General features: G+C 40.9%; 1 protein-coding gene across 4 annotated transcripts in view; it reads right to left on the bottom strand.

The window, feature by feature from the left end:
* AFF3 (ALF transcription elongation factor 3) overlaps positions 1-27,433 on the bottom strand; it is a 466,113-nt gene that overhangs the window by 372,707 nt on the left and 65,973 nt on the right. For all 4 annotated transcript variants that reach the window (XM_074965024.1, XM_074965032.1, XM_074965041.1 and 1 more), the window contains exons 2-3: positions 26,332-26,452; positions 13,494-14,297 (exon numbers count right to left, since the gene is read on the bottom strand). In XM_074965024.1, the coding sequence (XP_074821125.1) occupies positions 13,494-14,297; positions 26,332-26,452 (925 nt within the window). The remainder of the gene's footprint in view (positions 1-13,493; positions 14,298-26,331; positions 26,453-27,433) is intronic.

The following is a 27,433-nucleotide window of genomic DNA, read 5'->3' as shown; positions in this document are numbered from 1 at the left end:
TTCACTTTCAGGATAAAGGCTAGGGAAGAATTTTACGTTATAATCTATTATTATGTAAATCTCTGTAACGTAGAAGTTGGAGCATGGAACTGGGAGTTAACTCTGCTTGGTTTATTCCTCATTATGACACTTATATATGACCGTGGCAAAGTGACTGCCCCTGATAGTGACTAAGTTTACTTCTCGGTAAGTGGGATTAGTATCACCCATTTTAGAGTTATTCAGCATTAATTAATTCTTACACAGTACTTTGAGAGCCTTGGCTAAATGGTGTTAATAATAATAATAATACAACTGGTATATTTTATTTTGGTTTGTACAGATATCGGATATTATCATAGCTGGTCAAATAGCTGTAACATCTAACCAGAAAAGAATCGTGTATATTTCAGATAGAAAGCGAATGTGACCAAGTATATTGCACATTCTCTTGCATACCTATGGAAGCATTAGCAACGCTAATGCAGTCTGCCCAACAACTAAGGGACATAAACCAAGAAAGATAATTGTGTGCATAGCACTAATTTTCAAGGTCTCATGTGATAATATACAATATGTTTTAGAGAAAATCCAAAGATATTTGGCATGTAACTGTATAAACTTGTTTCACACCTGATTTGCTTTCAAGGAGCTTGCATCTACCGCCTATCCCCATTTTCGTTCATATCATAATATAATTTATTTTGGATGACTGAATGAGAATATGATTACGCTCCCAATGCATCACAGCTCATATCACACCTTCCTTTTATTCCCTGGCAAGAGGATGATTGTCATAGTCTGACTTTTTTAATAATTGTGAGACTATATGCTATATGGATTCAGTCTACGCCAATCACTTCTTGATTTATACAACAGCATCAAGTTATATGAAACATATATGGTATTTGCTATACAAAAAGGCTAAGAAATAGGTGACTGGCACATTCTCCTTGGAATACAATGTAAACACTGCTATTGTGTTCCAAGTCTGTAGTTTGAAAGGTAAGGAATGTTGTAAAGATTTCACTTAAAGGTAAGAGTACGGCTCCTTTGTGTTTAACCCCTTAAACTTGCTTAATGTCAACCAAAACAGTCTCTTTTTCATATACTTCTCTAGGAGCCATAGCATACTCTCCTGTGGAAAACCTCATGAAAGAAGACACATTTCTTAGAAAAAACTGCAGCTTTGAAGCTCTGGAGTTTTTCAGGTGGGATGCTAGCTGGGGGACTGGGTTATCCTGTGGCAGAAGCCAATGAGAAACATAGAGGGGAGTAAGAACCTGGGGAGGCCGAGAGCAGCCTTCAGGATTCATTCTTGTGTGAAAGGGGAAAAGTGTGCTTAAAATGTACTTCTGAAGATATCCCCAACACACAGGAGGGTTAAGGGTGGCAGGGAACTCTACAGACCAGCTGCAGAGTGCCTGGAGCATTTTGCACACAGAAATCTGACTACAGCTGTGTGAATAACCGATTTTTCAGTTAGCTGTTGAATACAATTTATACATATATTTATTTTTCTGGGTTGACCCAAAATGACAATATTTCTGCAAACTGGAAAAGGTGAAAAATTTTCATTGAGTAACCCAAACTGAAATATTTCATTTTCAAGGGGTTTTTTTACGCTTTTAAAAAGAAAATGGAAGTAAATTCAAAATGAGAAGTCATTTTGAATAAAAAAATCAAAATGTTTCATTTTGAAAAATGAAATGTTTTGACTGTTTTCTGAAGTTTTCGTTTTTTTGATATTTTAATGAAACAGGTGATTTTGTCAAAAAAAAAATCACAACATGTTTTACTCAACTCAAATCTGTATTTTTTATTTATTTATTTATTTATTACAATAAAATTTCACCCAGCTCTAATGCTTACACCGTCATCAGTAATTTAGGTGGATTTCTCAGGCGTAATTCCATGCTGTTCTCACCATATTATCCGACATACAGTTTCTTCCCTGCTCTACAGGTTAGCCCAGTGGATTAATACTGTTGTCTATCTTGGGCCTGGTTTACACTAGGAAATTAGGTTGGTATAACTATGCCTCTTAGGGGTGTGAAAAATTCATACCCCTGAGCAACACAGCTAAATAGATATAACTCCAGTGTAGACAGTGCTAGGTTGATGAGAGAATTGGTATGGCCCCTAAAGAATTCCCCCATCCACCTAGCTACCACCTCTCGAGGAGGTGGATTACCTACACTGACAGGAGCTTCCCTCTCATCGGTGTAGGTAGCGTCTTCCCTGAAGTGCTGCAGCTCCACTGCTGCAGTGTTTTAAGTGTAGATAATTCCCTAATATTTATTTATATGGCCCCAATTACCATAGTCTGAGGGCCTCATAATACCCCAGTTAGTAGGGAAGTAATATTATTCCCATTTTCCAGATGGGGAATTGAGGCACAGAGAGTCTAATTGACTTTCCCATGGCCATTCAGGAAGTCTGTCACAGAGCAGTTAATTGAACCCAGGTCTCCCAGCTCCAGGCTAGCTCCCAAACTAGGGAACTATCCTTCTGCCCTGCTGTGACAGTTGCCTTCTGCTTACAGTGTGTTGGAGTTTTTTTTCACCTCTCACTTTCTTTCTCCCTCCCCCCTCCCAAATTACTACCAGTTCCATGTCCTCTTTTCAGTGGTAGGATTTGATTCTAGACTGGCACTTCTACAAGCTGAGAAATGAACTGGCTAATGCATTTCCTTGAGTAAATTTGTCCTCTAGCATGTAATTCAACCTTCAAGAGAAAAGAATATGAGTGCCAATCCATAGTTATTCTATTTATTTTAGCCACTTTTAGCCACTCTACTTTTTCTTAATTATAGGTTTTAGTCAGGCACAGTTGCTCAATCAGAAAACCCCTTTCTCTACCTGTTCTCATGATGTACAGTTCTATTTGCACAAAGCTGCACCAACTGAGTATCTGAATACGTTTGAATATCTAACATGTTGAAATATATAAGTGCAAAAATATATTTTTTTGGAGAGATGGTACTGTAGCTATTTGAACTGTAATAATAATCTCCAGTATGCACAAGAAAAAAATTCAACTACAACTTTAAAAAAAAAATTACAATACAGAGATGCGGTTTTAAATTCTGTCACTTGTTGAAAATGTGGTGGGTTACATGTGGATGTAAACAAGATATAATCTTTTCACTGCACCAATCTCCATTACAGCCATTTGCAGAAAATACAGAAGGATATGAATAGCAATTTTCACCAACAGATTGGTTCAGATAGAAAATGCTGGACCTCAACAATCTGGAATCTGTGGTTCTTCTCCACTTCCCTCATAGTTTCTACATTCATTTTCCCTCACAAGTAAACCTTGCTTAAATATTTAAAATCTGCTGTAAGAAATGAGTAACTGTAATCACTTGATCAGCAGGAATGGTGTCATATTTCTCTCACTGATAGAGCAATGTAGTGCAGCAGCATACAACATTGCCTCTTTGTTATTGGGAGGGGGATTGGGAAAAGAAGCTAGTATGCTATTCCATACAATAACTTGAGCCTACAGCATCCTGCATTCTGTTTTTAACACATGAAATAATATGGTACCATATTTCAGTACATTAAATTGTTACATATATCAAATACAATTAAGAAATTTGGAATTGCATGAATACATAATGTACATACTTCTTTACAGATGCATTTTTCTTCAGACAGGCTGGTGCCTGCTTTAATTTGAAAGCTATCCATTTTCATACAAAGTTAACCAAGAGTGACAGGAAATCAGATGCCTACATTATTTATCTTTTCTGAACTTTTTTTTTCAATAAAACCCCCCCACCTGTTAATTGCTTTTCTGGGAAGCTATTTTGTAGCACCATAAGGCTAGATCTTCTGTATTTTGAAACACTAAGCAAATGAAACTTTAAGATGTGCAAGGTGAATATGGTGTGCAAATATTGGGGATGTTTTGTTTTCATTAACAGTAATTGAATGTGTGACCAACAGTAAATGGTCTTTGACTCTGCTGGATGCACTAACCATGACTATTGGAGATCTGACCTTTTTAACTCCATTTATCAAATGGCACACATTGGTCATTTCTTTGGTTGAAATTATCAGTGCTCTGTCCAGCCCTTCACATTTTCCTTTGGTTCTCCGGCTCTTCAATCATATCTGACCCTAAGTGTCTCATATATTCAGAGACAGCAACTTCATGTCACTCTAATTAATTAAAGACTGGGAAAAGAAACTACAGACCAAGACAGGGAAACCTTTTTTGTGGATAATTTAAAAAAATCCTAGGCCATCTTTAGGGCTTGCTCCTGCACAAACGGATGTGCATATGAGAACAAGGTAAAGTGTATGAGTAGACTGGGATTATTATTATAATTACTGGGACAGAGGAACCCAGTCCTGCATGAATACGAGCACTGCTGTATCTGTCAAGTTACTTGGGCCTAGTATCAGGAGTAAGGCCTTACAGGACAGCATGTACCTAAGCGCTTCATTGACAAGATTAAGTTTGCACCTAAACTTGTCTCCTAAGATCTGGCATGCTCCACACACATCCATCCAACCTCTTTATTAAAATCCATGTTCTTAAGAGTCATAGAGCAGGTACAATGGGCACTTGAGAACTCTGCTCATTGGAGAGAATAATGCCCTGTGCTAAATCTTATGTGAGTCCACAAGTAGCCTTCACTTACATTGCACTAAAGAGCAGCAACTTGTGGTTCCTGCTGTGTGCCCTGCAGGATCACAAGATCCAGAACTTTGTGTTAAATTTTAAAACATCCCAATGCAGTTGCAGTAATTCAAAACAGTGAATGTTAACAGAGCAAATAAAAAGACATTTGAATATACAATTATCCTGTGAGACATATTTCATTAAGAAGGTTTATTAGATTGTATTTGGCAGTCAGGATTTGTTGTACATCCACCCATTATCATATTAAACACTACAAACTGATTTTAAAAATCTACCAAATTTCTGTTTAATTAAAAAATGTTTTCAGTTCTAGAAATCTTAGTTCTTTTATTCACAATGTTGTTATCTTAATATGCAGAGCTAAAGAAGCACTGCAATCCTGTATAACTGAACTCTATTCATGTATATGGTATTACCGCTAGAGATGATTCACAAAGCAAAAACATCCAGGTCATTTGGGGGGGAAAGATGGAATGCACTTTTTCCTAATAAAATACAGAATTCTGACATTCATTAAGCTCTCTTCCTCATCCTAAAAGTGGCAACCTTTCCAACTGATACCTGTAGGAAAGATCAATTTTACTGACACGTGGAGTTGAGACCCTTGTTACAATGCTCAAAATATACATCTTTTATTAAATACAAAAAACAAACTTGGGAAAAACTGGCAAGAAGATGCATAAGTTAAGGAAGTCCCTTGAAAATCATAACTTATATATACAGTTATCAGAGATTTTCCTACAGTGATTATCGTACTAGTCAAGATTAATGAGGAATAACAAGTAACTCACCATAGCAACCAATGTAGATTAGACACCATATGGAAAGAGATACATACAAAACATTTAGACTCAAAGCAATATAGTTCTTGATTTTTCAAAGATGTTAAATACGTTTGTGTAGCATTTTCCCCCACACAAGAAAAAATGGTTATTTGATACAAAAGAGAAATGAAACTGTTCTGCTGGGGATGGAAATAGTAAAAAGTAGAGAGCACTAAAATATATATCAAGTAAAAGCTTATAGGACAAGGTCTCGTTCCTGCAAACACTGTCAGATGAGTAACTTTCTGCACTAGTCCCACTGAGTTCAATGAGCCTGTGCACAGGTGTAAAGTTACTATATGCATCAGTGTTTGCAGGATCCTAGAAGAGGAATTCATAAAAGCCACCTTAGCTTACTTAATCAAACAACGATTATCCATAAAACAGACTTAGCACATTTGGTTCACCCTATGTTTGTTTGAGACTTTCAGCACTACTCGCCCATTCCTTCTTTGGAACCTGTACTATTGCATTCCCCTAAGTAAAAACACAAAAAACTCTATACACCCCCCACACATGCACTCAAAGGACTTAAATAAACCTATGACTGTTTCAGAACACTGAGCAATGTTTTGTGTATTTGTTGTTGATTAATTCTTATTGAGAGAAAATACCCTTTACTTGTGAAAAGTCATGTTTAATGTTACACAGTCTAATTGCACTCTTGTTCTATTCCTGATGCATGTAGCTTGCTAAACTCCATCTCATTAATATATGGGAAAGAAATGATTTGCAACTAGCTCCTATGACTCATAGGGTTGCCAACCCTCCAGGATAGTCCTGGAGTCTCCAGGAGTTAAAGTTTAATCCTTAATTAAAGATTATGTCATGTGATGAAACTTCCAGGAATATGTCCAACCAAAACTGGCAACACTAACTACTAATAGTATGGTACTCAAGTTCTGTGATTGTAGAATGGCTTCCCAAACACTGCTGCATTTCTGTTTACTTTATAACAGCACTTTACTGTTGTAAAACTGACAACTGTTACAAGACTCACACCACACTTAATTCCATTACATAACAGAACCAAACTTCCAACCTCTTTTGGCAAATCTTAACTCATCTCAAAAGAATTACTGACTTATCGTTAATGTGTCCACATTAGTTGGATCCAAAAAACACTTTCAACTGCTCATCTGTTTTTTGTTCCTGCCTGTACGAGACATAATTCAACACATCAGGCTTTGGAGGAGAAAAACTTTGGTTCATTTCCCAGCCCCGCCAGTTGCCTGGACTCTATAGTGGCACTGAAGAAGAGAGCGCTGTTCTACTGTTTCCCTGAAGTTAGCACTGACAAAGAGAATCAGAGCTCCTGAATGAAACTGCAGACCTTTGCGATGATGCAGAGTATCTTCCATTTTCTTGACTGATACGCAGTCTTTATGGTGACAGCACAAATATCGATTATGACAATTTTTCCCATCTACTATGAAATGGAGTTTCTACTTGTAAGAACCTGCCAGACTAGAAGCTGGGACCATGGGGCTTCTGGACCACTGACACCTCCACATCACCACAGGAGGCTTGGGCTAGGCTCATGTGGGAAGACGCTGTGAGGCTAGGCTCTACAGGAAGTACCACCAAGGAGCACCTGAGTGGCAGCTCTTCACAGCCCACTGATTGGCTGACGCCAGCACTTAAACCAGGAAGCCATGACAGGGCTGAGCAATAAAACAGACTACCTGCCTGTCTCTGCTTGAGACCCTGCGTGTAAGAGACCCCAGACTACGGCCTCCAACTCTGCCTGTCTTCTGACACCTGACTTTTGGTTTTCCCTCTGGCCTGTCTCAGACTCTGACTTCTAGTACCCAACCCGGCTTGATACCCACTTTGACCACTAGGCCTGACTTGCCTATGTCCCAGCCATGACATTACTGCTAAATGAGATGAAGCCACATTTAGTTTTTCACACATGAATGTCTACTGCAGCGGTTCTCAAACTTCATTGCACCGTGATCCCCTTCTGACAACAAAAATTACTACACGACCCCACGAGGGGGGACCAAAACCTGAGCCCCACCGCCCTGGGCCGGGGAGGAGGGCAAAGCCAAAACCCAGGGTCTTCAGCCCTAGGAAAGGGGCCTGTAACCTGATACCCGCCACCCAGGGCTGAAGCCAAAGCCTGAGCCCTGCTACATAGGGCTGAAGCCCTCGGGCTTTGGCCCCAGGCAGTAGGGCTCAGGCTTCAGTCCTGGGTGGTGGGGCTCAGGCTTCGGCCCCGGGTCTCCAGCAAGTCTAACACCAGTCCTGGCAACCCCATTAAAATGGGGTTGCGACCCACCTTGGGGTCCTGACCCACAGTTTGAGAACTGCTGGTCTACTGTTTAATTTTTGGTTGTTGCGGGTTTTTTTTATTCCAACATCCTTGAATAAAACTGACTGAGAAAAAATTGTCCCCAATGACATCCATAACTATTATGCACCATTGAAGACTGGTGGCTAGTGCCTGCTGCCAGACACTGCTGAGACTACAACTGGGAGAATAATGGATGCTTCAGTTCACTGGCAATTCCAAAACAAATCAGAAAAAATACTGGGTTGAACTAGATATTTAGTTTGACATGAAGCTAAACATTTTGTTTCGATTTGGAGCATTTGTTAATGTTATTAAAAATAAAATGGAAGAAAATTTCAAAACACAAAATGTCGTTTTGAACCAAAAAAAATCACAAAAACGGCCATACTGGGTCAGTATCGTGTCTTCTGACAGTGGTTAGTGCCAGGTGCTTCAGAGGGAATGAACAGGACAGTTGATCATGAACAGAACAAGTAATCCAACCAAAATCTTTTGTTTCAAAAAATGTCAAAGGATACATTTCAATTTTTTCAGAAATTTGTTTTTGTTTTTGGAAACAAATTTAACAAAACTGACAAATTTTTGCATTTTTGCAAACAAATTCATAAAATATTTTGGTGTCGATGCGTCTGCATTTTTGCCAAAAAAAATTTCCAGCAAAAAAATTTCACCCAGCTCTAAATGCGGCAAGTAATTACTTCAATATGGCCAATCACAGTGAGGTTCTTACCCAGGCAAACTCCCACTGATTTCAACAGGAGTTTGCCTGAGTAAGGACTGAGGAAGAATGGAATAAGGAACTCCACATGTAGTGCATTATGCATAACTTTTGCAGAAACTGTGTAAGCACCTTATAAAGAATAAACAAGTGTCCCAAATATGCTCTTATCTGAATTTCATATAAATATGTTCACATATTTGACAAAAAACTGCTTTACACCATTAGACTAGTAGTCACTTTTCATTCTCAAATTCCTGGATTTTCTTTCAGAGTAACAGCCGTGTTAGTCTGTATTCGCAAAAAGAATACATCATCCGATGAAGTGAGCTGTAGCTCACGAAAGCTTATGCTCAAATAAATTGGTTAGTCTCTAAGGTGCCACAAGTACTCCTTTTCTTTCTGGATTTTCTTGTTTCACTCTACTAAGCAAAGCAGAATTATCAGAGGACAATACATATTTTAAACTCGTGTGTTTCCAGCAATAATAATAAAAACATATAGACTACAATATTGTATTTAAAAACACAATTCAAATACAAAGGCTTACTTGCCATCTCGGCTTTTATGTTTCTGTTTCTAGCATAAAATTTTTTTAGAAATAAGAGGCACTTGCTTTCTTGCTTATTTTCCTCTGTAATATGATATCACATTTCTCTGTACTTCTACTCAATACATTAGGTTTTTATCTACAGTAATATAATTCACAAATAATTTACAGTAAAATTCAAAATGTGAAACAGAAGTACTTGAGATGAGAGACCATCGTTTATGCAGAGCAATATCATAATTTTTGAAAGGACCAAGAGGTCGGGCATGGCTTCTGATTAATACTGATGAACCTGATTCCTAAAGACTAATATCCCGAATGGGAAACTGATACCTTTACGCATGCAGTCTACCCAAGGTATTCTCATTAAAACAATTTTTTTAAATGTTATAAGCTTCACTTTGTGTCAAGATATTGAAGGCTTTCCATATCTGATTAAAATATTAAATGAGGTATTGGACTACATTAAAAATCAGCCTTTTTCACATATTGAAAAGTAATGGTCTATAATTTTTATTAAAGTGCTTTTATTTCCAATTAATGATAATTGTACCACAGCCAACTTTGTGGCCTGTTCAACTGAAAACCTCCAGGGATATCCCAAAGAAGAGATTGTACAACAGAAGAGACACTTCGTATAACATTGCTTCCTATTTTGTATTTTTTACATTTGATCCTAACTTTGACTGTTTTATCTTCTGTTTATTTTTCTAGCTGATGGGTCCTACAAACTGGTAAATGTGCAAGCAAGAGCACAGTTGTTAGATCTACCAACAGACTTGGGACACAGCAGTACTGCCAAACTTGAGCATTCAAAAAACTATGACTCAGACCTCAAAAATTGAGGAGATTGCTTATACACCATGAGATTTTAAAAAATTAAATAACTCACATTGTTTTTCATCTTCTTTTTGTTTTTTCACCTTTGGAGGATGCCCATACCCAACTTGTGAACAATCACCTCAAATTCAAAATAAAACCTCAAATGCCCACAAAAAAATGTTGTCCTCACTGTTCTCTATGAGAAGATGGACTCTATTCAATTTTACCCCCTGGGATGCAGGGAACTACCATTCCATTTCTATTTCCCTCCATAACTGGACAGGCTAGACAGCTGCCCAGTTCACGGTCCCCCAGGCTCCCACCTACCCCCTACATTCACTTGACTCCCTTATTTCCCTTCCTTTTCCCTCACAGTCTTCTGCCTTTCACACTCTTCCTACCTGCCACATTTCCCTGTGCCCCCTCAATTTCCTCCTGACCCCATTTCCCCTGCATGCCCTCTCAGGCCTTATGTAGGCTAGAGTAAAAAGTGTGTTAGAATGGATTACCTAACATGTTTAAACTAACAAGTTTTAAGAATCTAGTATAGACAAAGCAGTGTGTATTCTTTAACATGTGCTAAACTGATCAACTTAAATTCCCTAGGCTTTAAAACTAGATCAGTTTATCACATGTTAAAGAATACACTGCTTTTTCTGCACTACTCTCTTAAAACATCTGGTAAGAATGCATTACTTAACAACCTACAACATCACACCTTTTATGCTAGCCTAGACAAGGCCTCATTCTGCCTCTTGCTCTCGATACTTCCCTGTGCCAATTCTTTGCCTCTGTTCTGCTCTTCATATACCTCTGCATGCCCTCAGTGTGCCTTCTGCTGCACACATTTCCTTGTCTCCTCATAGTTTCCTGCTCTATTTCTTAAACACATTCCTCTTCCCAGTTTCCCTCACAGCCTCATTTCTGGCCCCTGCCAGGCCCTGTCACATGGTGACTAAGGGATTGCCCTCTCCTGAGAACAGCCTGACTTCAGCCCCATTGGAGAGAATTGGAGCCTCATTTTCCTCTGCAAAAGGTAAAGGGACATGATGGTTATTGTGCTGAGGGCACATATGACTTCAGTCCTATTGACAGTAATGGGAGATGGTGGCCATTTTGGGTAGAGGGCAAAACTTTGCAATATTGAAAGCAGAAATAAAAAATTCACTGAGACTCTTAAAACCCCCCAAATATCTTGAGACATTTGATAAAATTGCAAGAGCTTGAAATACTGAAACAGAAAAAAAGAAGGGATTACAATTTAGATCTGATAAGTAGTATGCATGCAGGATGCATGAGGCAAGACACTACAGACCAGAGCCCCAGGACTCGGAGCTATTTTTGGTTGAACAGCCTATCAGCTTTGGTTAATACGCCTCCCTGCAGTGACACCCAGGTGCAGAGAATTTCTCTGCACTGTTTGTGATGGAAAATTCTAGCATACGATAAAGCAAAACTCACGTGAATAATATTTAAACCCACAGACCCGTAGCTTTAGGTCACATGAAATGGCCATACCATCTTTTCAATATTTTGAGTCCATCTCAAAACCCTAACACAGATCTCTGTAATACCCCACTAGACATTTTCCTCCAACTCAAGATATCAGAATTTTTCAATTTTTTAACAGTGTTTTGGACATTTATCAGACCACCAGTGCCTCTAACCAGCTAATTTGCTTTCAACTAAAATTTCATGTGACATGGTATCAAATTACTAAATTTCAAGTATATTACATCTTATCCCGCTCACGCACTAATTTTGTAATTCTATACATTGGACAGTTAATTACCAGAATCATTCCAGTAAATTTCCATAATGCCTGCTGGATCACAGACCGCATAATTTAGTATCTGTTCTTTGAACAGAATGAGGAAAGGATGGACAATATATAATTAGATGTAGCTTCACTGGATACTAGGCTGGTCAAAATGAGAATACAGGTGAAAAATCCCAAAGCCAAAACTGAAATTTGAAACAAGCAAGTGACTCTTTACTGGCACCTCTGTAAATCTATCTTAAGGAGAAAATTTGAAAGAGCCAGACAAGGCATATGCTTCTGTTATTCCTCGAACACGCCCTCATTTGGGTATCCAAACATGTGTTTGCACCAGAAAATCAGGGAATGACATGACTAAATGGACAGCAGCACATGCCATGACCTGAACTACTATCCATAAACACGGGAGTTTGTGAGTGCAAAGATATTTCGTGTGGTCGACCCACTCCAGGGGCTCTTGAAAATTTGACTCGCGTCTAAATCGATCACTTTTCAAGGCCAAAAAACCACTTCACTTTTGCTTTGAATTGGTGGATAATTCACTTAGAGAAAATAATCATGTGGTTTGGAATGCCTAAGTAGGCTGAGACAATGCAATTGCTTTCATAGAGATTTGGTTTCCTAAAAATTAAAGTGGCATACAGCAGGCATCCCAATTTTTGAAGAATAGGCCTTTTAGAATCCCAGTGAGAAGGCAACAAACCAAGGGAGACCCTAAAAGCATTCATTTTCCAACATGAGAGACAGAAAAATTAAGACAGCTAAATAAACACCATACCTTTAAATAAGAGTAACAAGGTCACTATCTCTACTCTGATGTAGTCCTAGCCATTCAGGCCAAACAGAGAAAATATGCCAGATTTATAAGTGGTGTATATTGGCATAGCTCCACTGAGTTTCAGTTTACACCAGCTGAGGATGTGAAATTAGCAAAAGAGGCCTCTGATTTTACCCTGGCAAACTTAAATACAATATGAAGAAAACCCACACATGGTCTGCCAATTATTTTTTTTTAAACACAAAAGAAAAAAAAAATCAAGAAAATCACAGGATGTGGTACTGATCAAGCACAGTGTTCTGATGGGGACAATGACGAAATTTGAAATTTCCCCAAAACAAAGGATAAGTCTAACACATAGAGCAGATAACAGAAATGTTGCCTGTAAGCTTGTTTGTTTGTTGCAAATGGTCAAGTTTGTATGTTAATTGGTTTTCTATAACAGGATGACTCTGGAGGAAATATATCATGTATTTTTGTCTTAAATCGCTTTATAAATCATTTTGAAACTGAGACAATTGCTATGAAAGCTAAATATATGAATAGCCAGTACCATTATTAATCTCTCATCTGTGTTATAATAATAACATTGATTATATAAGTTATTTACATGGGGGGTGTAGCTGTTTTGACATTGCGGAGGCCTGTGGAACTATTCCTGACCATCTGTCATAGCTCAATGAATGCCAAAGGGAGAAATCCATTAAAATATGGCAAAATCTAGAAGTAATATGCAGGATTCTTGAACAAGTAAATGAAATTTTATGTCACTATGGTTTCCTCCAGAACTTAGGCTTAGATAGCCAGAGAAATTTCTAGTGATTAATATGCCTTAATTTATGTTAACTGAACATTTGCATCTGTATAATGCGTTTCAGTTCTGAAGACAACTAAGCCTTTATCTCAGATACCTTTTTGATGCAACTATTCGGTTACTATTTGCAGTGGCATGCCATTCCAATTTTAAACAAACAAAAGGCTTTAAACAAAACAAATATATAAAAATGTTTAAAAAGAGGTGCACCTTGCAAAGTTTAAATACCAGTTTCTTTGGCAATGTCATGAAATATTTAAAAATGCTTACCTCTTCTTGCTTGGGAGTGCTAAATATTGCCATCTTGGTCTTGGCCATAGCTGGGTCAGGCTTATTAGAAGGTACTCCCCTATATGATGTGCAGTGCTTGTTAGCTTCTGCTGATAACTTTAGCTTTGGAGAATCATCAGGAGCCTGATCTTGACCATCCATTGGTCTTACATAAGCCGTTGGTTTCTGTTGAACTATATTAGCCTTTGAAGCAAGTGAAGGAGGGAAGTTCTGAACACAGTGCCCACTGCTGTGTTTTGCTGGCCTTTCTTGAGCCTGAGAGCCTACTTCTACACTGCAATTTAGTTTTGACTGCTGTTGTGCTTTGCCAACACTGTCTCCAAGCACGGATCTTAAAGTACCTTGTTGTGCTGCACTGACAGATGACGATGTGGGACTCGATGCAAAGTGTTTAAGCTTTTCCAGACCAGTTTTTTGGTTAGCCATTTTGAAGTCACTATTGTGTGACTCAAGCAATCTGTGCCCATGCTTGCTTGCCCTCTGCTGGCCATCAGAAGCATTTTGCCCAGCTTTCTGCCAACCCATTGTGGGGCTCTTGCTTTGCTGACCAGATAGAGCTGCTGGTATGGATGATGAAGTGCTGCAGATGGAAGGCTGAGGCTGTGGTCTTGAATCTCCAATGAAATGTTCATCAGTTTTGTTCACAGGTGCCTGTGGAATCCCAGGTTTTGGAACTCCAACAAGATGACTCTGGTTGGATCGATCTGTCAGTAAGTCCTTCATTTCATCATAGTTACCTAATGTATTCTGGATACGATTTGAGAGCTCATCCCCCTTGTTAGTCTGCAAAACAAAACAAAAAAAAAATCAAACAAACATTCTGTAACAATTAAAGTAAAAGAAAACAATACCATTCATGCTTCACTCCTTACTGAAGCAGCACTGCCTTATACAGTAACACAGTTGAGGAATGAGATCAAAAATCCTTATTGTCTCTGAAGAAACTTGTCAACATCTTAAATCTACCCTGAACTGGAAAAGCTGTAAAGGGCCTCAGAGTATATAAAAAAGAAATCTATCACTGGTATCACACTGTCGTTAAAATATATTACCTGGAAACTAGAAAATTTATTATTGCGGCTATGCAGAATGATTTGAATTAAATCTGGTCATAATAAAGAAATTTCCTTTGTTGGGAGCCAAGTACTGAATTGAGGCCTACAAGGTGCTTAGGCAGCAGCCTTAGCTACTGCACCACAGCAATGCACTGGTGTGCTGCCTCTGACCAACAGCCTAAGTACTGAAGGCCTACAGGCCCACAGCACCCAGACCCCTGATTAGATGGACAGGCAGCACTTTCATTGAGTAACCGGACTATATAAATGCCTGAACAGGAAGAGGAAGTTGACTGAACCCCAGACCACTCCCCAGTCTACCTTGCCTTGCTGCTTCACCTGACCCTACCTTGTTGCCTCATCCAACCTCACCTCCCCAACCCACTAACCTGGCCCCTCGGATTGAGTCTTCCGGCTACTGACCCCTTCAAGAACTCTGACCATGGCCCCGGACAGCCTCTGATATGGACTGACCCACTGGCTGCCTGACCATCTGCACATACATTACTGCTCTGGACTATCCCCTGGCCCATCTGGCACTAAATCCTTGTAGTCCACAGCAAGCTTCCCCTTTAAGACATGGGTCAGGTTTCAGCCATGAATGAAAATATTACATTCTTGATTTCCTCCAGTATGCATTCTTTACAGAAATGTACACATAGCAGAAAAGGGAGGCAATACAATAGCTTAAGAAAGTACTGAATTCACCAGTCAGACTACTGCATATTCTGAGCTGACCCTAATATCAACGAGGGTCCCATCAAAGTGAGCTAATGGGACATGGGAAAAATATTACTGATGTGTGATTCTACTTCTCTGAAAAGATCATTTCTGACAGAATTCTCACTCCTGGGTCTTAGCTAGGGTGACCAGACAACAAATGTGAAAAATCGGGACAGGGGGTAGAGTGGTAATAGGAACCTATATAAGACAAAGACCCCAAAATTGGGACTGTCCCTATAAAATCGGGACATCTGGTCACCCTAGTCTTAGCTCTTTTGCAAAAAAAAACAGGAAGTTCTTAACATTTTTTGGCAGTGGTAGAGAGATGGAATACAAGCAAGTTGCCTTTTCCATCCTCCCCAGGGTGGAATGTGCTACCATCTGAGCTTAGCCACTGTCTTCGAGCAGGAGGCAAAAGCTCCCCAAAGAAAGAAGACAATCAATAAAAATAATTGAAAACTATTGTCTCACGAAGTTAATTGTAAACAAAGGTGTAAACATTAACATGACCACCTCATAGATTCTTCCAAACTCTGCAGAGAAGCAGGTGTTTGAGTGAGAATCCTGTCAGGCTACCTTTACAGAAACAGGATTAGAGGTCAGTAATTTTCTGCTTTTCCTCCACCAGTGGTGAAATCCTGATCCCACTGAAGTCAATGGCAAAACACCCATTGACTTCACTAGGACCAGGATTTAACCTCAGGATTCATGCTCCTGGAGAGAGAGAAGCAGCTCAAGGGAAGAACATAAAAAGAATGTAAAAAAGAAAAAGAATGTAAATAAATCTGCAACAGGAAACAGTAATCAGGCCAATACCAAACATGGAGAGGAAGGTGGGGCGGGGGCGCGGCAGTTGGCTTACTTTTTATAAACTTCATATATAATTGGTTTAAATTAGTCATATACTGAAAGAACCAAACATGCTAGGGGAAAGGAGAATTGGTACTCCCCTAACTCAGAAACAGTATCTGCATCACAGAAACAGGATTTCCTCCTAGAAGCTGAATCCAAGTAATAATGCCTTAGGGAAGTGTGGCATGAGGGCCATGTAGCTGCCTTGTCAATGTTTGCAAGGGAACCATCCCCCCAGGGCAAGCAGTGCAGGCAGCTTTGCCTAAAGCTGAACATGCCTTGCATTGGCCTTCTAGTTTCAGGGCAGCCAGGTGATAGATATGCAAAATGCAATCAAACTACAATTTTTGAAATGGATCACTTAGTCACAGTATTGCCCAGTGGAGGAAAATAAAAAAAAGTTGGGAGGATTTTTTAAAGATTTAATCCACTCCAGTTAAAATGCCAAGAACTTTTTGAGCCTAGAGAGAAGAGCATCATGGGTACACGTGGGTGGAAAGAACATTGGCAAGTTGTGAGGCTGACTATGGTGGAAATTTGTCACCACCTGCAAGAGTAATCTCAGCTGAGTCTGAAGCATCACACTGTAAAACTTGGAATAAGATGCAACAGTCATGAGAGCTTGAAGCTCGCTCTCTCTACAAGCAGAAGTCACTATCACACTGAATTTGAGCTCACAGATATTTGGTGGCTTAAAAGGGAGTTTTCATTAGCTTTGTCAGGACCACACTAACGTCCCATAATAAAGAGAGCTATTAATGAGATTTAAAAAATGGAAAGCCCCACATAAATCTGAAGATACGGGTCTACAGAGATAATACTTTGACTAGTTCTCAACAGGCTAGATGTTTCTTAACTTAGTTGGGATTTAAATTAGACTCAGGCAGTAAGAAGCTAGTCAAGCATAGGTAGTAAAGGGGTTGTCATGGGCCTGCTTGTATCATGCCACAAGCTTCTTCTATCTGGAATTGTAAGTCCACCTGCTACATGGATTTTGAAAAGCTAGGAAGACTGGAGCTACCAGTTCAGAGACAGCATAACTAAACATCTCTATCCTGTCAGGAGCAAATCTTCTCAAGGAGGGAGTTCCTGGGTTGGGAAAGAGGAGAGTGCCCTCGGGCCAGACTCCCAGCCTCACGGAATTGAGTATCTGCAACAGAGTTGACAACTATACTTGTCTGGGCCAGTATGGGGTTCGTAAGACCACTCTCTAGACTAAACTTTGCCAAGATCTTAGCTAGCAGAGGTACTAGCAGAAAGGAACAGAGGAGGCAACTTCTTCACTCGATCTCTTCTTCTCCAGCAGATACCTCACTAGTGCAGTCTTTTTCTGTGTGTCTTGGTCAGATGACTACTGAAGAGATCCACCTCTGGTACTCCCCACTGGAGGGAAGAGCTGATACACCATTCCTTGATTCACAGACCATTTGTGAGGATCTGTCACAGACTGATCCAGTCTGCCTATGAGTATGTTCTACTTCCCTGCTACATGTATGGTGTCAAGGAATGTTTAGAGAGACAGGGCCACTTTAACATAAACAGGTTTTACCAACTCAGGCAGTGTTATAGGATCCCACTACAGAGCAAGCCCCATGTGCACAGAAGCTATTCACCAGCTGGTGCTTCCTTGTGCTGGGTGTGGGGTTGATGGGGCTCCCCGCTGGTCACCTTCTCCTGTTGTTAGCCTCTGTCTGGGTCTTTTGTGACTTAAAAGTTCAAACCCCCTTCTGGGGTATCCAAGTCCAGCTGTAACTGGACAAACCCCAAGCTGGCTTCTCCCAGCTAACTTCTTCAAAGTCCCTTCTCCCATCTGCTCCGAGTTCAGCAGCAAAGTCCTTCTTAATCAAACAGAATTGCACTCATTGGTGGGGTTTTTTTTGGAAGAGTAGCAGGTCCCATGACTTCTCCCTGAGCTCAGGAGAACTCCAAAACTAAACACTACCAAAATGTCTTTCACTCATCTAAGTGCTTGAGCCTCTTACCCCTCTTGGTTCCTCTTCAAATCCCAGTTCCTCTGATAGAACATAGCCCCCAGGACTTCCTCCCTGGAGACTGGCCCTTTGTTCCAGGGCCTACCACAGGAGTTAGCGCCACTCTAGTGACTCAGCTCTCCAGCTACAGCTCAACAACTCTCCTCCACAGCCAGCCCCTAAGTGCTGGGTTTCCTCCCTTTTTAAGTCCTACACCCAGATCAGGTGTGGTAGGGCCTGGCTAATTAAACAAGGTTGGCCAGGCCCTGGCCTCCTTAAAGAGGCAGGTCACCCCATTACATGGTGCTTCCCTACTTATTGATGTAAAATGTGGTGGCCTGATTCTCCTCAAACTAGGGCTACCTTTTCGAATACCAGGCCTTAAAGCCTGAGGAACTGTCCATATCCCTATGTGTGAACATTTTTATGCAGCCTTTGTTCCTGGAAAGACCAACTTCCTCCAAGCATTTGGGCCCCTCTCTACGGACTCCCTGTCACAAGCTAGGCACATTTGTGCTCACTGCAATTTGGATGTCCATAGCTCAGGGGTAGGCAACCTGCAGCATCCAAGCTGATTTTCAGTGGCACTCACACTGCTCGGGTCCTGGCCACTGATCCAAGGGGCTCTGCATTTTAATTTAATTTTAAATTAAGCTTCTTAAACATTTTTAAAACCTTATTTACTTTACATACAACAATAGTTTAGTTCTATATTATAGACTTATAGAAAGAGACCTTCTAAAAATGTTAAAATGTATTACTGGTATGTGAAACCTTAAATTAGAGTGAATAAATGAAGACTGGGCACACCACTTCTGAAAGGTTGCAGACCCCTGCCATAACTAGTTGAAGATTGTCTCTAGATGCCACCAGGCCAGCGGTATTCTCTCATCTGAATGTGATGTGAGAATCCCTGCGCTCTTGGGGGCCACTGAAGAGATCTCATCTGCAAATGTGCTATGGGAACTACAAGTACAGCTGTAGCCATCAGATCCAACGTTCTTAGTATGGTCTAAGCTGTCATCTGCTGGCTCTTACTTATCTTCTCTGCCAGAGTGGTAAGGTCTTGGATCCCATCCTGAGGCAGGAAAGGTTCAAGCTAAGCTGTATCTGTCTGGGCTCTCGGGTATTCTAATTGTCTGCTAGGGACAAGTTGGAATGTCGGGTATTTTAACAGGAACTCTAATGGTACAGACTGATTTTATGACACCCTCAAAAGGGTTGCTGTCCTTGAGTAGCCAGTTATTAGGTAGGAGAACACATGCACTCCCAACTTGGGTAAGTAGACCAAATATTTAGTGAAAACATATCTCACACCTTCTGATACCTGGGAAGTATCTCTATGTACAAACAACTGCAAGATCCAGAGGATATAGCCAATCACATTCTTCTTAAAGAACCTTTAGCAAAATTACTGATTTTGTTGATGAGGCAGTCTCTTCTGTCCAGGAAGTATCTGGAATAAAACCCCTTCTTCTCCCTCTTTCTTGGCCAGAAGGGATTGGACTTCCTGCAGCATCTCTTCATCATCAGAGGGTGCCTGAGAGCATTCTTGAGAGGTATAATGGGGTAAGGAACAGTCTGTAGGGCAGTAATACTCAGACTGAGGCTTGGGAGCTGCAAGTAACTCCTCAGTGTGTCTCCTGAGTACACTGAGGGTAGGTCATGCCTGACTAATCTAATCGCCTTCTATGATGAGATTACTGGTTCTGTGGATGAAGGGAAAGCAGTGGATGTATTGTTTCTTGACTTTAGCAAAGCTTTTGACATGGTCTCCCACAGTATTCTTGTCAGCAAGTTAAAGAAGTATGAGCTGGATGAATGCACTATAAGGTGGGTAGAAAGTTGGCTAGATTGTCGGGCTCAACGGGTAGTGATCAATGGCTCTATGTCTAGTTGGCAGCCGGTGTCAAGTGGAGTGCCCCAGGGGTCGGTCCTGGGGCCGGTTTTGTTCAATATCTTCATAAATGATCTGGAGGATGGTGTGGATTGCACTCTCAGCAAATTTGCGGATGATACTAAACTGGGAGGAGTGGTAAATACGCTGGAGGGCAGGGATAGGATACAGAGAGACCTAGACAAATTGGAGGATTGGGCCAAAAGAAATCTGATGAGGTTCAATAAGGATAAGTGCAGGGTCCTGCACTTAGGACAGAAGAACCCAATGCACAGCTACAGACTAGGGACCGAATGGATAGGCAGCAGTTCTGCGGAAAAGGACCTAGGGGTGACAGTGGACGAGAAGCTGGATATGAGTCAGCAGTGTGCCCTTGTTGCCAAGAAGGCCAATGGCATTTTGGGATGTATAAGTAGGGGCATAGCGAGCAGATCGAGGGACGTGATCGTTCCCCTCTATTCGACATTGGTGAGGCCTCATCTGGAGTACTGTGTCCAGTTTTGGGCCCCACACTACAAGAAGGATGTGGATAAATTGGAGAGAGTCCAGCGAAGGGCAACAAAAATGATTAGGGGTCTGGAACACATGACTTATGAGGAGAGGCTGAGGGAACTGGGATTGTTTAGTCTGCAGAAGAGAAGAATGAGGGGGGATTTGATAGCTGCTTTCAACTACCTGAGAGGTGGTTCCAGAGAGGATGGTTCTAGACTATTCTCAGTGGTAGAAGATGACAGAACAAGGAGTAATGGTCTCAAGTTGCAGTGGGGGAGGTTTAGGTTGGATATTAGGAAAAACTTTTTCACTAGGAGGGTGGTGAAACACTGGAATGCGTTACCTAGGGAGGTGGTAGAATCTCCTTCCTTGGAAGTTTTTAAGGTCAGGCTTGACAAAGCCCTGGCTGGGATGATTTAATTGGGGATTGGTCCTGCTTTGAGCAGTGGGTTGGACTAGATGACCTCCTGAGGTCCCTTCCAACCCTGATATTCTATGATTCTATGATTCCTGCAGCTCTTTGCAGCATATGATATTAAAACACTGAGTGATTTAACTATTAACCAATCTAAGTTATTAACCACTCAGGATGCTTTTACTATGTTGTTAACCAATTGTAGAATACTTGGTCAGTCATTCTGCTGTGAGAATAATATATTTTAAAAAATAGTAAATGAAACAATGAATTCACACTACTGTGGCTCTTTTGGGTAATGTTGATCACTAATTTGGCTCCTGAACCAGAGAGGTCTGAGTAGCACTGCTGTAGAGTCTTTCTGAAAATCTGATTTTAGGACACAGAGCACAGACATCTAAGATGACCAGGAGCAAACAAGTATAAAAGGCTCCCAGTCTGCTTTTGACAAGGTCAGCTACTGCTTGCTGAAAGGCAAGAATGAGGCCCTTTGACTTCTGCTGGTGTTATCGAGGCCAAATGCCCTGTGCAGAGGGGTATTAAACTTCCTTGAAGCCTGCAGTTAATGTAGAAGTTGGGCCTACAAAGAGGAGTGTTTCCCTTCATTCCCTTGTGGATGGTGTGACCCTAAAGGCCCCTTGATGCCAACTGGTAAAGGGTTCACTGTCATGTAACAGCATCTCCTATCAAGTCTGACAAACTCACTACACCTAACACATTGATATCATCGAATTTTATCCATAAAGAATGTCGTGTGAGGTATCATATGAGAGCTTATATCATACTGGTCATCATAAGCATTGTGAGAGGAATGTTCAGGTGCTATTCCAGAAATCGCATGTATGTACTAAAAATATGTTTAAACTACGTTACCAAGCTGGGTTGATAAACAAGGATTACCCAAACAAAGGAATGTTGATTTACCTGTCTGCCTAGATCCCTGATGTAAATTAAGCAGGATATGCCAAATATAATGGGAGTTCAGTTGCATTTGAGGTATACAGGAAGAACAAGTTAACAGGAGGGTGAAAAAGCAGCATGGCACCAGCACACCAGAGCACAAGCATCAGGAAAGAATGAATTTATCTGGGGGTACACTTCAAAAGGATCCATTTCAAAGGTTTGCTGGACTATAAGAAGGGGGAAAAGAACCCCTGGACAGTTATCTATCACTGTGGGAGCAGAAAGGACAGCACTTTTTTCATCTATGAAAGTTGGATCCTGGTCCTGGGGGCTGGTGCTGCTGAGAAGTTGCTTTAAGTGGACACTTACTTAGACATAGGTCTTGTCTTCACTACAGCACTAAATTACATAACAAAAGTCAATGTAAACTACATCGACTTACTTCAGTGTCTACACCGTGCTATGTCAACAGGAGATGCTCTCCCATCAACACAGCTTCCATCTCTCGTTGAGGTGGATTACAGAAGTCTATGGGAGAGCACTCTCCCATCAACTTAACATGTCTTATCCAGACTCACTAAATCAATGCCGCTACATTGATCGCAGCAGCACCAATTTAGCCTGTAGTGAAGACAAGCCCATAGGTTTTAGCATGTTAAAAGTTATGATCGGTCTCTTAGAAATGTGTTATACTTTTGTTTTATATGTAATCAGTGTCACTGTTGCCATTTTTCCTACTCAATATTCACTTGAATATGTGAATCTCTGTTCTTTGTTAATAAACTTATTCTCCTTTTACAATAATGTCATCTCAGTACTGTGATATTAAATAGACTGTTCCTTCTCTGTTGAAGTAAGCTGGTATTTATAGTATTTGGACACAGTGGACTTAATAATTACTGAGTGTTCAGTGATGAGCTGCACAATACAGGGGGAACATTTCTGGGGAGTTGGAGAACTGGGATACACCAATTGTTTACTTGGAAGGCAAAGTAAGGGCTGGAAGAATGCTGAACGGTTTGCCTGGGATGGCTAACAGACTGGGTGTCAGGAAGCTGTCATCCAGCTTACCACCAACAAATCTCTCTCTTGCTAAGGCAAGGGGTAACACGGTGACTTACAGTTATGGACATCCCGAGAAAGTGTCACAAAGAGGCCTGAGCAATGAGATACAGGCCTGAGAATGTTCAGAGGCCTTCATTTTACCTTCTGCAGTGAGAACTCCACTTATTCCCCAGTCAGTTTCTCTCCAATATAGAAACCTAGTACAACCAAGATGCCTTCAGCCAGAGCTATAGGCATCTTCCCCTGAGGCAGTGGCTTTCATCACCAATTCATTAGCATGGAAGGTGGCCCACACCTGCTGCACAGCCAAGTGTATGCTTTATGTGCACAAGCTTCCTGGCATTAGTTCTGTGGAAGAGACTCAATCAGAGCAGAAAACGTCTTCCTGGTATTAAGCCATGATAAAGGCCACAAGCAGTGTAAATCTGACATTCACAGAATCTTAAGTGCTGAAGCTTTGGTGTTCAATACCGTGAGAGTGATGGTTTTCCCTGTAGCCATGGTTGGCATCACCAAGACCTCACACTGAAGGTGGGAGACGTAGGTGGTGGTTTCCATGGAGAGGATATATTTTTTCTTCACAACAAAGCCAGATGTAGAAGTGCCTGTCACATCTTTTTCACTAGCTCATCTAAAATAGGGTGGAAGGCAACAGCACTCTATGGGAGAGGGAAATTCTGGCCCTGTAACGTCTCAGTAACTACTCGTGCAGATTTATGAGAACACCAGCAAAGCTGTTAACCTGATGTTTCTCCACAGCAGAAATATACTTGGCATCTATAGAATCCTCCAGCTCTTCTGAATCCAAGCTGTAGTCATCATCACCAACCTGATCCTCAGCCCCCCCCCACTCCCCCCCCCCGCCCCAGCCGGGTATAAATGGAAGGAACTGTCTGGTGATGGAGGAGCATGGGGTAGCCTACAGCATCATAAGTGCCTCAGGAAGCCCTGACAGGGACTGCATCAGAGTCCATGGTACAAAAGATACAGGGGGTAGGAGAAGCTGGTGTTGAAGCCAGAGCTTAGTGACTGAGGGAGATAACTCCTGGGGTACAGGCACTAACCCCAGTGTAAAAATCACTCCAAGTGTACTGAGAGCTCCCCTCACTTTCTGACACAGGGTGAGAAGGTTGCACTGATGTCAGTATTGAAGACTTTGTGGCAGCCTCTCACAGAACTAAGAGTGATTTGGCCTGAGAACACATTGATAATTCAGAATCACCATTTCCATACCGTGGGACTGAGATGATAAATAGAGATGGTAGGGGGAAAATCTGGAGGCCTCATTACAAAGGTTTCTGGAGGGAGGTTTTAGCAGCAGCTGGTCAGAAAGAATAAGACCCTCTCTCTCAGTGCTTCTGCTCAACCTCTTCTTCAGACCTCTACAGATTATCTTAGTACCACCAACTTCAAGTACATAGCTTTGACTATGCAGGTTAAGGATCCACTGCTTCCCGGGCAACAGCACAGGACCCATTTGGTGATGAAGCTACCTGACTGGGCTTAGCAGGACAAAAATGCATTGCACCAACCCAGCAGCACCTGCACCAAGTCTCAGCACATAGTGGTATGGAGTAACTTGTGCTCATGGGTTTGCCCTTCAAAACACTCCAGGCTGATCTCATAAGGGACTTGTGGTAGTCTCTCTGCAGTACCTTGAGGAGGACTTGAAGATGTTTCCCATGTTTTCTAAGTGCTTAAGCCAACATTTGCAGCAAATCTAACACTGTACAACTGGTAGGCCACTCCAAGGCAGATGGAGCAGAGCTATTTTAATAACTTAGATCTGACTGGAAGGCAGAGACATAGTAAAAGGTACCCTACGGTGCTTTGAAGCATCCAAAGAGAAGAGCTGGAGCAGCAATTGGAGAGGTACAGCCCCTGCAGGGAGCTCTTTTACTGACCATGCTCAAGAAGGTAACTACCAGTCCTCAAAGGTTAGGCAGTGCTTAAGCTCAAAGGGTAACGTGACCATTGGTGGTGGGACTGGCTTGTGCTCCATCCCTTAGGGACCAAAACTCTAAATGACATTTGGGAATTCTGTCTGCCCCTTTTGGAAGGTGGGACCACAGGAATGAAAATCCTAGCAGATGGTATTTTCAGACCAATTTTGTTTGTGTCATTCATAGCGAATAAAAAATAAACTACATATACTGTCATGCTAAACAACAGGCACCTAGATTGTATTCATGATACAAACATATTTAGTGTGTAGCTAAATATGACTGGACAACAAAACTGGCAGATGAAATGAAATGTCAGTAAGTGTAAAATAAAGCACACTGGAAAACCATCCCAATTAGACATACAAAAGGATAGGGTCCAGAAATCTTGGATTCGTTGTGGATAGTTTTTGAAAACATCTGCTCGATGTGCAGCAGCAGTCAAAAAAGCTAACACAATGTTTGGAACCATTAGGAAAGGGATAGGTGACACATAAAACATTATGATGCCACTAGGTAAATCCACGATATCCCCCCCACACACACACTGAGTATTGCGTGCCATTCTGATTGCCACATCTCAAAAAAGATATATTAGAATTGGAAGGGCAACAAAAATGTGTAGGGGTATGGAACAGCTTCCAGATAAGGAGAGATTTAAAAGACTGGTACTGTTCAGTTTAGAAAGGAGACAACTAAGGGGGGATATGATGGCAGTCTATGAAACCATGAATGGTGTGGAGAAAGTGAATAAGGAAGTTTTATTTTCCCCTTCACATAACACAAGAACCAGAGGTCACTCAAAAAAATTAACAAACAGCAGACTTTTAACACTTCCTTACGTTTATTTTTCTTCACACAACACACAGTCATCCTGTAGCAGGGGATGTTGTGAAGGCCACACATTTTACTGGGGTTGAAACAAGAACTAGATAAGTTCCTTGAGGATAGGTCCATCAATGGCTATTAACCAAGATGCAACCTCATGCTCTGGGTGTCCCTAAGCCTCTCACTGCCAGATACTGGGACTGGATGACAGGGTATGGATCATGCGATAATTGCCCTGTTCTGTTCATTCCCTCTGAAGCATCTGGCACTGGCCACTGTTGAGGACAGAATACTGGGCTAGATGAACCATTCGTCTGACCCAGTATGGCCATTCTGATGTTCTTATGTTAGCCTGACCACATTCTATCACAGTTACTTTCCTAAATACTTGAGAAGTAAAGCACCATCACCTTTACTCTTAGATTCAGTGCAACCTCCTAGACTCAGTGCAATATCACAAGGTATTAGATTATTTCATTTTAGTTACTACTGAATCTTGTAAGAAACCAATATAAAAGTATCTGATTCTCAATGAACCATAAATGTTTATATGCAAGTTTTGTGAGGCCAACACTTGTAAGAGACTACTGAAGCCTGAGCAACATCTTGTACAACCTACATTTTATTGTCCAAAAATAAATAAATAAAAAGCAGTACAGTTGGGAAACATCTACCTTGTACGGTTCACTGAAGAGGGAGTAACTGGTATTAAATGAACCATCTTCCTGCTGTGCTTCCTGATTTCTCCTCTCCCATTCTTTCCTCCGCAGAACATTTCTGTCTGGTTCATAGACACTGCGTCAAAGGAAAGAGAGAATTTTAAAAAAATTAAAGGGTAACACATAAACCAATGTTAATCTATTAACTGTGGTTCACAGACAGATGGCAAAGATAACAAGAACATGAATCAGATTAATGCCAATCTAATCAGTCAGTTGAAGCTCAGGTCTCTGGGTATGCCAGTGCTTTCTCACACAGAAAACAGATAATTAAATTCTTAAGGAAGCCAAAAAACAAAAAACACATGGGGCAAGCTCCAGCCTGTACTGAGCTTCTCTGCCTGAAATGTGATGCAGAAAAGATCGAAGCAACCTTGACAGAGCACTGAGAGTTCTCTTAAGACACATGGTAATTACAGCTAAGAGTAAATAGAAATTATGAACATATTTCCACTTATGACACATCCTCAGTGTGTTATAAGAGAATGCTCCTTTTTTACACAACTGTGTTTCTGTAGTGATTCTTTCATTAACTAGCTCCCCAAAGAGCAGTTAAAACTACATGCTGTAGTGGTTTTCCTAGTTATGCTCCCTCTTCTTATCTCTGCTAATCAGTCAAGTCATGAAACTACTGTTGAATCAATTCCTTCTTCGAACTGATTTGACACCATCACAACTTCAGAGCATGAAAAAATGAATATTTGAATGATGGGGTCAGGGTGGGGGAAGGGGGCTGGGGATTAAATGGTATCACTGCATGAAACAATTGTGTCCTTTTTGGAAATAAACTAAAGGCCCCAGTATTGAAAGACAAACATCAAAAAAAATTCTAAAATGTTATTTTTAATATAAGAGGTCCAAGACATGAGGAACACTGTGTCCATGTCACTTCCAAACAACATACATAGATTTGCAAACTTCAGTCTCTTAAGTTTCATCCTCATCACAAAACAAACCTAAATGCCTAAACAGTTTTACAAGTGTTTACAATTATTAGATTGAAAGGATGACTTAATATTTTGCTTTTTCCAGCTAATGATTTCCTCTTTTTTGTGAT

Source organism: Natator depressus, chromosome 1 (genome assembly GCF_965152275.1).
Source record: "Natator depressus isolate rNatDep1 chromosome 1, rNatDep2.hap1, whole genome shotgun sequence".
In the NCBI taxonomy this organism is placed as follows: Eukaryota; Metazoa; Chordata; order Testudines; family Cheloniidae; genus Natator; species Natator depressus.
Note: the sequence above shows the minus strand (reverse complement) of the source record. Positions and strands in the feature narration are given on the sequence as shown.